General features: G+C 47.8%; 3 protein-coding genes across 4 annotated transcripts; 1 reads left to right on the top strand and 2 right to left on the bottom strand.

The window, feature by feature from the left end:
• Positions 1–23: 23 nt before the first annotated feature.
• On the bottom strand, positions 24–1,822 carry mea1 (male-enhanced antigen 1). 2 transcript variants are annotated; one of them, XM_047603135.1, is made up of 4 exons: positions 1,576–1,822; positions 747–1,256; positions 566–665; positions 24–487 (listed from the first exon to the last, which is right to left on the bottom strand). In XM_047603135.1, exons 2-4 carry the CDS (start codon positions 1,158–1,160, stop codon positions 324–326), a joined length of 678 nt encoding a protein of 225 aa, XP_047459091.1. In that variant the 5' UTR covers positions 1,161–1,256; positions 1,576–1,822; the 3' UTR covers positions 24–323. The 2 variants fall into 2 exon arrangements, with proteins under 2 accessions (XP_047459091.1, XP_047459090.1); XM_047603134.1 differs by having other exon boundaries at positions 747–1,170.
• A 165-nt stretch (positions 1,823–1,987) lies between these two features.
• Positions 1,988–6,745, top strand: lrrc73 (leucine rich repeat containing 73). Its single transcript, XM_047603133.1, has 7 exons — positions 1,988–2,705; positions 3,490–3,770; positions 4,269–4,429; positions 5,435–5,557; positions 5,780–5,880; positions 5,967–6,192; positions 6,476–6,745. The coding sequence occupies exons 2-7, from the start codon at positions 3,499–3,501 to the stop codon at positions 6,544–6,546; spliced, it is 954 nt and encodes a 317-aa protein (XP_047459089.1). The 5' UTR covers positions 1,988–2,705; positions 3,490–3,498; the 3' UTR covers positions 6,547–6,745.
• Positions 6,746–6,930: 185 nt separating this feature from the next.
• On the bottom strand, positions 6,931–8,029 carry dlk2 (delta-like 2 homolog (Drosophila)). The gene has a single exon (XM_047603498.1). It carries the CDS (start codon positions 8,027–8,029, stop codon positions 7,316–7,318), a length of 714 nt encoding a protein of 237 aa, XP_047459454.1. The 3' UTR covers positions 6,931–7,315.
• Positions 8,030–12,828: the final 4,799 nt, after the last annotated feature.

The following is a 12,828-nucleotide window of genomic DNA, read 5'->3' as shown; positions in this document are numbered from 1 at the left end:
AGTCACATGACTCTGAACCAAAACACTGGTCGACATGTTTATTGATTGTTAATCAGGAATCAATCAGTTCCACCATCACTGAGGCAGAGACAAATAAACTATCTGATCTAAGCTGATCTACCCCTAAACTAAACTAATCTAAACTAAAGTAGTTTTAAAAAATGTTCAGGTTTCCATCACCTAAAGTTCCTACACAGCTTTACTGCTCCTGAAGTGGCCATGGTGCGGTTAGGGTCTGTTGGAATATTCGTGATGCTTCAGGACACAGGGATGGCAGGGACGGCACGGTGCGTTCAGGGTCCATTGGAATAGTCGTGGTGCATTCAGGGCCCGGGGACGTGTGGAAGGCGGGGACGGCGTGGTGTGTTCAGGGCCCGTTGGACCAGGTCTGTCCACTGGTCGTCAGAGATTTCTCTGGCCCACGGTGGGACGCCCAGAGACGGCAACGCCACGGACGCCATCGTCCTCTTCACCAGCTCCACATGGTCTACAGGGACAGGAAGTGATGTCAGGGGACAGACAGGAAGTGATGTCACGGGACAGACAGGAAGTGATGGCGACTCACCTGCGTCCATGGGGATGGACGTCCTCTCAACTGCTCCTTCAGGCTCCTCCTCCTCGTCGCTGTCTGGAGGAGGAGCTTCAGGGAGGTGGAGACCCATCACCTGCAGAGACAGGTGAGACACGTGAGACAGAGACAGAGACAGATGAGACAGACAGGCGAGACAGAGACAGGTGAGTCTTACCTGTATCCTTTGCTGCACCTGCTGCAGCTGTTCCATGTGTGAGGCCACCTCCCCCTGTTCTCCAGGCTCCTCCCCTTGCTCATCAGGTCCCTCCCCCCGGTCCCCTGGCTCCTCCCCTTGCTCATCAGGCCCCTCCCTCTCATCCCCAGGGTCCTCCCCCCCATGGTTCAGTCCATCAGGTTCCTGGTTGAGAGGCTGGTAATAATAAGCTCCACTGTTCTCCTCCTCCTCCTCCTCCTCCTCCTCAGCATCCAGCTCCATCCCTCCCTCCTCCTCACCTCCTCCTCCCCCACCACTCCACACCACCCCCCCTGGCAGCGGCGCTCCGTTGGACGGACGCTCGTCCTCCCCCAGCTCATCCTCAGAGTTTGGCAAGACTCTCTCTGGTCCCATCACACAGCTCCACACTTCCATCCACGACTCCCTGGGGGGGACGTGGGGGACAGAGGTGGGGACAGAGGTGGGGACAGAGGGGGGGACAGTCTCAGTGATTGGATGACAAGAAACCAGCTGAAAACAATAATAATGATAATAATAAATCTCATTGTCTCTCTGATGTCTCGAATGTCTTTTCCTCTCTGATGTCTCTGTCTCTGGTGTCTCCTTCTATCTTATGTCTCTGTCTCTCTTATGTCTCTGTCTCTGATGTCTCTGTCCATCTGAGCCTTAGCAGTCAGGATTCTAAAGGATGCTAACGGCTAGCTGTTAGCACTAGTGTTTTAGCAGGTCGCAGAGTGTCGGTTCTATTCCCTCAAAGTCTCAGGTGTCTCCGAAGACCAGTCTAATGTCCTATTAAATGAATAAATGTCCCACAGGTGAGCTGTCCTACCTGTCCGTCCGTCTGTCTGCTCCAACCGACCACAGCTAGCCGTTAGCCGCTGCTAGCTGCAGCTGCTGCTCACACTTCCGGGTTCGTCACGACGCAGCAACAACACCTCTGACGCAAATATTATTTCCCCTTTTGAATTTTCAGGGTTTAAGGTTTAAATTAAAATCACCTGTTTCTCACTAACTTTAAGCGTTTTAAAATATTTATGGATTAATTCTTCAAACCGTCTCCATGACGACGCGGCTCAAATTGCTTAAAACGGAAGTGACGTCAGGGCCGTGATCGTCCACGAAGCGAGAGGTGTAACTCTAACTATAATTTCAAGTTTTGACGGGTTTAATTTTTTATTTTGAGTTAGTTCTGAAACAGTAAATTAAGTCAGATTGATTAATGTATAGACTCAAAGAATAGCCAAATTAAATAAAAAAAAAAAGTAAAACTAAAGGGGAAAACAAACCAACATCTTTATTTAGGAGTTAAAAATACGTTTGAACTTATGAACTTACCACAATTTAGATTCATGAATGTGTTTTTATATAATGAACATATGTAATTATTATTATTATTTATGTTCTTAATCTGTGCGACTTCAAAATATTTGAGAGGAAACAACAAAGCCTCCCATGTCCTTAAAGCCTAGTGACGCCCCTGCGTCACAGCAAAAGTTCATTTGAGCATCTTTATTTACACACAGTCCATTTATTAAATGTCTCTCTCTCTGTTTCGCTGGTGTTCTTGGTCCCAGGAATCCTGTCGGAGTGAGTCCTCTGTCCTCTCCGTCTCTTAGTAACGCTCACCTGCAGAAACACACCGGGACTCTTGGAGCTGTCACCGACCGACGGACCGACTCCTTGTCCGGCCCAGAGACACGGAACCCCCGCAGACACCCCCCTCCCCGCCTCCCCCAGTGCCCCGTGGTCTCCCGGCCATCCGGTCTGCCGGCCACGGTCTCCGACCCCTCGGCCCCCTTTCTGCTACGATCAAAGCTGATAAACCGATTCCCGGATCAGTCGGTTCCCGCGTCTCCCGGTGGATCAGAACCGGCGCGTGGCCTATGGCGGCATCAGCAAACGATGACATCAGCGCGTGACAGCCGCGATCTTCCTCAGAGCTGATCGATCATCTATCAGGTTAATCATTAATCAATCATCTCATCCCACAGCCAATCAGAGAGTGGGATTGATCAGCTGATCGGTTCACTCTTTATTGACTGGTTATCGATTATTAATGACTGGTTATCATTGTTATTGATTCTTATTGACTGGTTATCGATTATTAATGACTGGTTATCATTGTTATTGATTCTTATTGACTGGTTATCGATTATTAATGACTGGTTATCATTGTTATTGATTCTTATTGACTGGTTATCGATTATTAATGACTGGTTATCATTGTTATTGATTCTTATTGACTGGTTATCGATTATTAATGACTGGTTATCGATTATTAATGACTGGTTATCATTGTTATTGATTCTTATTGACTGGTTATCGATTATTAATGACTGGTTATCGATTATTAATGACTGGTTATCATTGTTATTGATTCTTATTGACTGGTTATCGATTATTAATGACTGATTATCGATTATTAATGACTGGTTATCATTGTTATTTATTCTTATTGACTGGTTATCGATTATTGATGACTGGTTATCATTGTTATTGATTCTTATTGACTGGTTATCGATTATTAATGACTGGTTATCATTGTTATTGATTCTTATTGACTGGTTATCGATTATTAATGACTGGTTATCACTGTTATTGATTCTTATTGACTGGTTATCGATTATTAATGACTGGTTATCATTATTATTGATTATTAATGGTTGGTCAGAGTGACGAATCAGCTGTTGGTGGAGTTTAAAGCTTCCAACAATCATTGAGCTAGTGATCAGTTGTCCCCCAGTCCTGCAGGATGCTGCCGGCCTCCATCCAGATCACTGGGGAGCTTCTGTCTGGGGCCGAGGTCCAGGACATCTGTGAGAGTCTGAAGGAAGACGGCGTCCGGCTGCTTTCTGTCCGCGGCTGCCAGCTTTCTGACCGAGACTTTGGACGCGTCTGCCGGGGCGTCGCTGAGACGCGATCGCTCGCTCAGCTCAACCTCAACCTTGGGGTGGTCTCCAGCATCAGCCGGACCCGGAACCTGGCCGAGGCCCTCACGGCCAACAGGTCCCTGCAGACCCTGTTGTGAGTAGACTCAGAGTCTGATCAGATGTCAACAGTCAAACCATTTCATCTCTCTTCCCTCCAGTCCAAGACGAACAGGATATCTGGATTATACAAGCACATTTTTATTGACAGTTTTACTTTGTTTTATTACCTATTGTTGCTCATATTTATTAGTTTTGTATTAATGGGAGTTTTTTTTTCCATTTCATATTGTTCTGCTTGTTCTTTAGAAATAAACTGATTTGATTTGAGGCCCTACTTAGACCCAAACCCCAGAAATGTAACTAGAGCTGTGACTGGTCCTGTTGGTTGCAGTGTGTTTCCAGCTGCTTCTCCATGTTCTGACCAGTAAAGAATGGGGGGGGGGACGTAGGAGGTCTGGAGACAGACATTTGGACGACTCATGGTGTAAAGACACAGCACCACCTGGTGTTTTGGTGGAGTTGTTACAGGTGTAGACTATGTTGTCTTGATTCCACAGTACTCTATAAGAATCTTAAGTCCCCCCCCCGACAGTCTCCATGGCAGCCCCCTCCTGGACGCCGGCTTGGTGGCCCTGAACCCGGCGCTGTCCACCCACCCAACTCTGGTGAGTCTGGACCTGGGGGACTGCATGCTGGGAGACGAGGCGCTGGGTCTGATCTGTGGGATGCTGCCACCAGATGGAGCCAAGTCAGGTGAGACACACCTGGTCCACTACCTCCTAGTACCACCCAGTACCTCCTACTACCTCCTAGTACCACCCAGTACCTCCTACTACCTCCTAGTACCACCCAGTACCTCCTACTACCTCCTAGTACCACCCAGTACCTCCTACTACCTCCTAGTAACACCCAGTACCTCCTACTACCTCCTAGTACCACCCAGTACCACCCAGTACCACCCAGTGCCACCCAGTACCTCCTAGTACCACCCAGTACCTCCTACTACCTCCCAGTACCATCTAGTACCTCATAGTACCAACTACTGCAACTTCTAACCTCAGTAGTCTCTAGCAACCAGTCCTCTGTAACATCCTGCTGAACTCCAGGAGGAAACTGTCCTGAGACACTGGTGCCGCCATAGCAACAGCAGGGACTCAGGTCACTATAGCAACCACTTTTAGACAACAGCTCAGCTCACAGATGATCCAGGTGTCACCTGATCCTCCCAGGGGTTATAAATGAATTAACAAAGGGAAAAAGTTCAAATATCACAGCAAGGGATTCTGGGAGATTTAACTAAGCTAAGCTAAAACTTAAGCTAAAGGCTGTTACATACTTTGAGGGCTGCAAGTACAAAATTTTGTTAAAAATTATTTTCCTCATGTGGTGTCAGGCAACTATTCTGTGATTGGTCAGAAATTGAAAGTTGGTGTGGTTAAATTGGAAAAGTGGCCACTCTGTGAGCTAACAGATGCTAATGTTAGCAGTGTGACCGCTAATATCTCCTGGAGAGACTGCACTGGGTGGGCCCAAACTGAATGAACGACGTGATCCGACGGACATCCTGTAATAATAAGAACAGCATCTCCCACAATTCTTAGCACATGTGATGTATGCTGCAGTGGGAGTGGCCTGACCAGTACGAACTTTATTCTTGTTCTCGCAGCCTCAGGAGAGAGAACAAATATCTAGAGTATGTAACAAGCTTAGCCCTGCTGCTAGCCCCGCCGCTAACCTCTGGTAGTTCTGTCTGTGCAGGTCTGAGAGAACTCACCCTGAGTGCTAACCCAGGAATCACCTCCAAAGGCTGGGCTCGACTCTCCATCGCAGTGGCTCACAGCTCACAGCTCCGAGTTCTCAATCTGGACTACAACCCCCTGGGTAACCAAGAGCAACCATGGGGTTAGGGGGTAACCCTGACCCCTGACCCCTAACCCTAATGGGGTTACTCCTAGCCTAACGTTAATCTTGTTCTGACGGTCTCGAGTCTTGTGACTTGAGTCTAGTTCTAGATCTGAGGTCATGGTCTAATGGTTCTGGTTGCTCTTTCTCTGGTTCTGGTTGTGAGGTTTCTGGTTACTCATGTTCCTGTCCTGTCTCCAGGTGACCATATTGCCGGGATGCTGGCAGTTGCAGTGGCGTCCAGCCGGACCCTGGAGGTTCTGGACTTGGAAGGAACTGGACTGACCAACCAGTCAGCACAGGTAGCCGGATCCGTCCATCACCGTGGGTCCATCATCAGAACCCGTTTCTGTTTAAATAAATGAAGTCCGGTGTTCTGACTCCTCAGGTGTTCTTGGACATGGTGCAGAACTACCCCACCAGCCTGAGGGCTCTGGTTCTGGCGGAGAACGAGATTGGACCCGAGCTACAGCAGCAGATCAGTGACCTCCTGTCTGAAGGGGAGGAGGATGATGACAGAGAGGCCCCGCCCCCGTTCACAGGCCACGCCCCCAGCAGTGCTCTACAGCCAATCAGAGACAAGTACCAGACCCCCATCTGGCTCCCCCACAGCAGTAAGGGCTGAACCCTCGCCCCTTCCTCACCCTCAGACTGCCCCCCTTTCTACTGGTTCTGTTGGACCCGGTGTGTTTAAGCGTCCTCTGTGACAGTAGGACATTCGTGTTCTGTATCGTAGTGATGAGAATAATTCACATTTATTTAAGCTCCTTCAGACATGTGGACGGTGGCCTGGAAACGTTTTTTGTTAATTATCTCATTCCTTTAAAGGGCTGGCAGTGTTAGCTTAGCTTAGCTTAGCTTAGCTTAGCTCTAAATGTGTCATTCTCTGACCCACAGACTCCAGCCCTCAGATGGTCTTGCTGACGTCAGGTCTAGGTGAGAGCTTATTGGCTGAGACTGAGCTGTGACTCCTCCCACAGACACACCCACTTCCTGTTACGCTGCCGGTGTGAATGTTTGTTTCTCAGATCACCTGATGGCCGGCAGGAAATCACACGCTCCGTTTGATGTAGCACCTGTACATAGACCAGTTTCTGATGAATGTACTGATGTTGATTGGTTCGCTGCTCTGATGTCACAATAAAACCGTTTACAGCTTCATAAGAAGGAAAGTCTCCAGCTGATCTTTAAACATCAACAATCACAACAACAGCATCAACGATTAGCAGAGACTCCCAGGGTTTATCAGGTTTGGGTTAATCAGAAACACAGTGGGGCCTCCAACACATCGTTTCAGTCATTAGCATTAGCATTTGCGTTAGCAGTTTTGAGTTAAGCAGATGAATCCTGAACACAGTTTGATGACGTTCAGCTTTAATGAACAGAGTGATCAGATGTTTGTCAAAATAAATAATTCTCTATGTACATAAACCACTTTACTGACTCCTTTAAATATCGATGACTCATCCTGCACTGGGGGCGTGGTCTCATATATCATGCCCCTCCCTCCGAGTCTCTCACTGTCAGTTAACATGAAAAGATTAAAATGAGACGTTTAAATTAAATCTTCAGATGAGACAACGTTAATATGAGAAAATAAAATCACATCTTTGTACAAATAACTAGCGACACTAGCGCCCCCCAGAATGAAGGGCATTCTGGGTAATGTAAGGAATCAGTTTGAATTGTGATGATGTCACAGGTCTGATGCTAAATGACGCAGCAGAAAAGGCGGAGCTAAATGACCTCCGAGTTCATGAAGCTGATCTGACACCGGCCTCTTTGCGGCGTCTTCCGTCCCCGTGTCGATGACGCCGCTGAGGGGGCGTGGCCACAGACCCTGCAGCGACCCTGCAGCACCAGGACTGCGGTCAGCGCAGCCACGCCCAGCGTCGCCGCCACCATTGCCACGATGACAGTGAGCTGCAGCCGCGAGAGTCCGGCGCCACGACGCTCACTCACCGTCACTTTCACCAAGCCGTCCCCATGACGACTGCTGTTCGCCCCGCCTCCCATCCAGCTGGACCCCCGGGCGTCTCCGGCCCTCGGCGGTGTCTGGCAGGTGGCACCAGTGAAGCCAGCAGTACAGACACAACGGAAGCCTCTGGCGAGGTCGAGGCAGCGACCGGTGTTCAGGCACGGCCGGCTAGCGCAGTCATCTACGTTGACGGTGCAGAAGCGTCCGGTGAATCCGGCCGGGCAGACGCAGGAGAAACGGTTCACGGCATCCAGGCAGGTGGCGCCATTGGCACAAGGTCTCATCAGACAGTCGTCAACGTTGGTCTCACAGCGACGACCAGTGAAACCAGACAAACCACCTGCGAACCATCGGAGTCCATCCGCATATGGCGAAAACCATGATACGGTGATCGCTACAACACTGACCACATTGTCCTTTTTACATGGAGACCTGAGATGAGATGAATGATGAGGATTCAGCTTCCATGACATTTTTGACAGGTCATGAGCGTGTAAACATTAGACTAGCACTGAATCTCTGTTCATCCTGGTTGCGCCGTTTTGACAGGGGATGATTGATTGATTGAGATTGAGAAACATAGACAGAATGCACTGACAGACATCTTCAGTACATGGAACCTCGCAGAACACTTCAGGACCGGAAAACATCAGACAGAAACACATCGACAGGAAATCATTCGCAGATCCATCACACAGGAAGCGACGACTTGCACAGGAGCTCATCAGTCCTCACACTGCAGATCTCACAGATACCATGGAGACAACGGAACACACAGACAGGAAATCCATCCAGCCAGGGAAATTGAGATAACGGAATATGATCAGACATGGAAATATATGAAGGAATATTATGACGAGGAAGAATCATGACAGGAAACACATAGACAGGAATATATAGAAGGAAAATATCAGACAGGATACAGGAAGCAGGATGGATTTGTAAGAAGATGTCATCCTGAGATCTGGATTGCGATGGATTGCAAAGTTACATGGAGAACCAGGATGAGGGAAAGAGGATCACAGAGGTGCATGCCGAGCAGGGTCACATCTGGAGGATAACGTGATTGGTGGATATGATTGGATGATGATGGATGGATGATTGGATGAGGATGGATGGATGGATGGTGGATGGATGATGAGATGATGGATGGATGGAATGGATGGATGGATGGATGGTGATGGATGAGATGATGGATGGATGGGGAGATGGATGGATGATGATGGATGGATGGATGGATGGATGGATGGATGGATGGATGGATGAGGATGGATGATGGATGGATGGATGGATGGATGGATGGATGGATGGATAGAGAGATGGATGGATGGATGGATGGATGGATGGATGGATGGGATGGATGGATGGATGGATGGATGGGTGGATGGATGGATGGATGGATGGATGGATGGATGGATGGATGGATGGATGGATGGATGGGTGGATGGATGGATGGATGGATGGGTGGATGGATGGATGGATGGATAGAGAGATGGATGGATGGATGGATGGATGGATGGATGGATGGATGGATGGATGGATGGATGGATGGATGGATGGATGGATGGATGGGGACTCACCTGCAGACTCCGAACTCATCACATCGTCCATTGGTGATGTTGCAGCTGCAGTTACTTCCTGCAGGAAGATGAAAGAACCAATCAGACGAGGCCCAGGACCGTCCTGATCCTGACTCTGCTCCAGACCTGATGACCTGAGGATGTGACCTACCTTGACCTCTGCAGGGCTGGAAGACCAGGACGAGAAGAACCAACGTCAACATAGCGACAAGAAGCTGGTCCTGAAACAGAGGACAGAGACTGTGACCAGCGCCAGGACCAGGACCAGGACCAGATGTCCCCTCAGACCTTGACTACAGTCCAGCACAAACCGCTCCCGGTTCTTCTTCTTCTGTCAGGTTGACCTTTAACCTTCACCGTAAAGAACATCTGGACAAACAAAAACCAGGGCTTGGACCTGCCTGCTGTTCCTACCAGAGCTCTGGTTCTGATCCAGTTCTGATCCGGTTCTAATCTAGTTCAGGAGGTTAAGGAGGAGACAGGAGTGGACACGCCTGCCACATTCCAGCAGCAGAAGAAGAATGAGGAAAAGCATCAGGTGGTCTGAGCTCCGGGACCAGACCTGGAATATTCATCCTCCTTCTTCTGGAGGGGACATGTGTCCTCATGTGTTCACCACCAGAGCTCTGTTCTGTCATCAGGATCTACACCTGGTCTCTAGACCATCAGGATCTACATCTGGTCTCTGGACCATCAGGATCTACATCTGGTCTCTAGACCATCAGGATCTACATCTGGTCTCTGGACCATCAGGATCTACATCTGGTCTCTGGACCATCAGGATCTACACCTGGTCTCTAGACCATCAGGATCTACATCTGGTCTCTGGACCATCAGGATCTACATCTGGTCTCTGGACCATCAGGATCTACATGGACCCTTTAGTCAGATGGATGTTTATCTCTTCTCTCTCTCCTCTGTCTCTCCCGACCTTAGTCTGATGGGTCCCTCCAGCTCAACTATCTGGGAGTTTTTCCTTCGTGCTGCTCTGGAGGTTTCAGACCAGTTGTTGTAAAGAGACAATTTGTTGTGTTATTGATGCTATAGAGAATAGAACTGAATCATATATGGACCCTAAAAGCTTTTATAGTCTTATCTACGTAGTCTACTCTGGTCTGAGTCATTTCTAGGGGAACCTCCTCACTCTGGAACAACTCCTCCCAAACACCAGGAGGCGCTGTGTCTTTTTTACCAGTCGGGTTCATTTTGGTTTCTACTTCCTGCTTCACTTTCAACAACACAGACTGAACAGGAGTCGTCCAAAGGAGTCTCCAAACCTCCTCAGTTACCCTGACCCTGTCTCTACAGACCCACAACTATCAGCTAGAACATGGAGGAGACGCACGGCTACAAAGAGAACCAATCACCGATGGACCATGTTTATCATGTCAGTTAGCTGTTAGATAGGTAGCATGTTTATAGCTCTATAGCTAGTTCGCTAGCATGTTTATAGCTATCTAGTTAGCTAGCTACCATGTTTATCATGTCAGTTAGCTGTTAGATAGGTAGCATGTTTATAGCTCTCTAGCTAGTTCGCTAGCATGTTTATAGCTATCTAGTTAGCTAGCTACCATGTTTATCATGTCAGTTAGCTGTTAGATAGCTAGCATGTTTACAGTTGTCTAGCTAGCTAGCTAGTATGTCTATCATGGCAGTTAACTGTGTAGCTAGCTAGCTTCATATCAACTTCTGTAAGCTATGTTAGTTAGCTTGCCATTGAGCTAGCAGCGCTGTTTGAATTAAATTATGAACAACCTTGATTTTTGGTTAATGTACCCTAGTAGCTACGCAGGAGGAAGAGAAGAAGGAAGAGGAGGAGGAGGAGTAACTATTGCCTCAACATTAGAAACATTTATTTTTCCTCATCTCCTCAACAGAAGAAGAAGCGTTGTCTTGTTCTCCTCCTTCTTCGTCTTCTTCTCCTCTTTCTTCTTCTCTGTTGAACGTCTGTAGACAGGAAGCAGCATCTTCGTTGTTTGTGTCTCCCACTGCTGGGGTCAGCTGTTGCCATGGCAACGGCGGAGAGGAGAGGAGAGGAGGCTGGTTGCCATGGCAGAAAGATATGGATACGATCCCAGCTGTTTCTGACAGTTTCATCATTCTCAGAAACTCCATCTCTCATCAGTAAACTCCCCTCTTCTTCCTCCCCGTCCCTCCTCTTCTTCATCCTCCTCTTTCTCTTCTTCCTCCCCGTCCCTCCTCTTCTTCATCCTCCTCTTTCTCTTCTTCCTCTCCCGCTCCCCCTCTTCCTCCTCCTTACGACTTCCTCACGATTAGATTCTAACTACTTAACAAATAACCGTAACCCTACATCACGACTACATCACAACTACATCACGACTACATCACGACTACATCACGGCTACATCACAACTACATCACGACTACATCACGACTACATCACAACTACATCACGGCTGCATCACGACTACATCACAGCTACATCACGGCTACATCACAACTACATCACGACTACATCAAGACTACATCACAACTACATCACAACTACATCACGGCTACATCACAGCTACGCCATGACTACGTAAAACCTGAAGTTTGTCACATACCAGCTGCTATTCGAGTTAAAAAGATCATAGAAACCTGTTGCTAAACATAACACAGCTAACAACGTTTTGTTTTTACATCAGCCTCTTAGCCTGAATAACCATCTCACATGTAACATAAAAATAATCCAAACATGATACCAGTTTGTTTTCTGGCAGAACTTAAACACAAACTCATCTATTAAATCTTTGTGAGTTAAGTCTTGTTCAGGACACAGTTACACAGTTTAGTTTAGTTTCTGTATTAAGTGTAGCTAATCAAGAATCAAGAGTCTTTATTGTCTTTACTCTGAATCCTGTCAGATACTCGTCCAGTCGTCCAGTCTGGTTCCATCTATCAGTGTTTTATAAAACCCTAGCGATTGACCGACAGAACATATTCAGATAAAAATCTCACATTTTCTTCCACCATTGTTAAAACAAAGCCAACACAAGCTGCTAGTCCATGTTAGCTAGCGTTGTTTTGCCTCCAGCTAAGCCCCGCCCACTGAAAAACATCATCATGTTTCTGAACCTTAAAGCAAACAACCACCAGGGGATCTGTGGTGGATCTCTGAGCTCAACTTTCTCCTGGAAACACTGAATAAAACTGAGCAGAATCACAGATTTTCCAACTCAAACTCATCAAGACATTTTTCCTCCAGACGTCAGAGTTTGTCCATAAAAACTAAAAAAGGAAAAGTTCCAGCTGATTGTTTCAAAGCGACAGAGATTAAAGAGGAGTTCTTACCTCGAGCTGCTTCATTCACCGTCTGTTTGTGTTTGGACGAGGAGGAGACGCTGCTCCACCCGTCCTCCCCCGTCCTCCCCCGTCCCTCCTCCTCATTTAACACTCCCCCTCTGTGGGCTGCGACCCCACACCCCAAGGAGGAGGAGGGGGAGGAGGAGGAGGTGTTAATTAGTGTTGATTGGCTCACAGACACCTCCAGCATTGAGTTAAAGACACAAACAGACTTTAAAACAACAACTTACACAGATCAAAACAAGGAGACCGTGAAAGGCCTGCAGGGGGCGCTGTCTGGGCCGACATGCCTGCATCGGTCACAACTGGGACGTGTTTTGTTTGAGATGTTTGTTCCTGAATCAGATGGAACAGGCTCAGACTCGTCCTGGAACCAGGAAGTGTTT

The sequence above is a fragment of the Mugil cephalus genome, chromosome 13 (genome assembly GCF_022458985.1).
Source record: "Mugil cephalus isolate CIBA_MC_2020 chromosome 13, CIBA_Mcephalus_1.1, whole genome shotgun sequence".
In the NCBI taxonomy this organism is placed as follows: Eukaryota; Metazoa; Chordata; class Actinopteri; order Mugiliformes; family Mugilidae; genus Mugil; species Mugil cephalus.
This window is presented reverse-complemented; position numbering and strand designations above follow the sequence as displayed.

Bases quoted from the DNA above. Each gene is read 5' to 3' on its own strand.
- mea1 (XM_047603135.1), bottom strand. From the start codon at position 1,160: ATGGAAGTGTGGAGCTGTGTGATGGGACCAGAGAGAGTCTTGCCAAAC. The intron at 666-746 runs GTAAGACTCACC...CTGTCTCTGCAG, and splicing joins AGGTGCAGCAAAGGATACAG to GTGATGGGTCTCCACCTCCC. The intron at 488-565 runs GTGAGTCGCCAT...CTGTCCCTGTAG, and splicing joins GTCCATCCCCATGGACGCAG to ACCATGTGGAGCTGGTGAAG.
- lrrc73 (XM_047603133.1), top strand. From the start codon at position 3,499: ATGCTGCCGGCCTCCATCCAGATCACTGGGGAGCTTCTGTCTGGGGCC. The intron at 4,430-5,434 runs GTGAGACACACC...CTGTCTGTGCAG, and splicing joins ACCAGATGGAGCCAAGTCAG to GTCTGAGAGAACTCACCCTG. The intron at 5,558-5,779 runs GTAACCAAGAGC...TCCTGTCTCCAG, and splicing joins TCTGGACTACAACCCCCTGG to GTGACCATATTGCCGGGATG.
- dlk2 (XM_047603498.1), bottom strand. From the start codon at position 8,029: ATGTCATGGAAGCTGAATCCTCATCATTCATCTCATCTCAGGTCTCCA.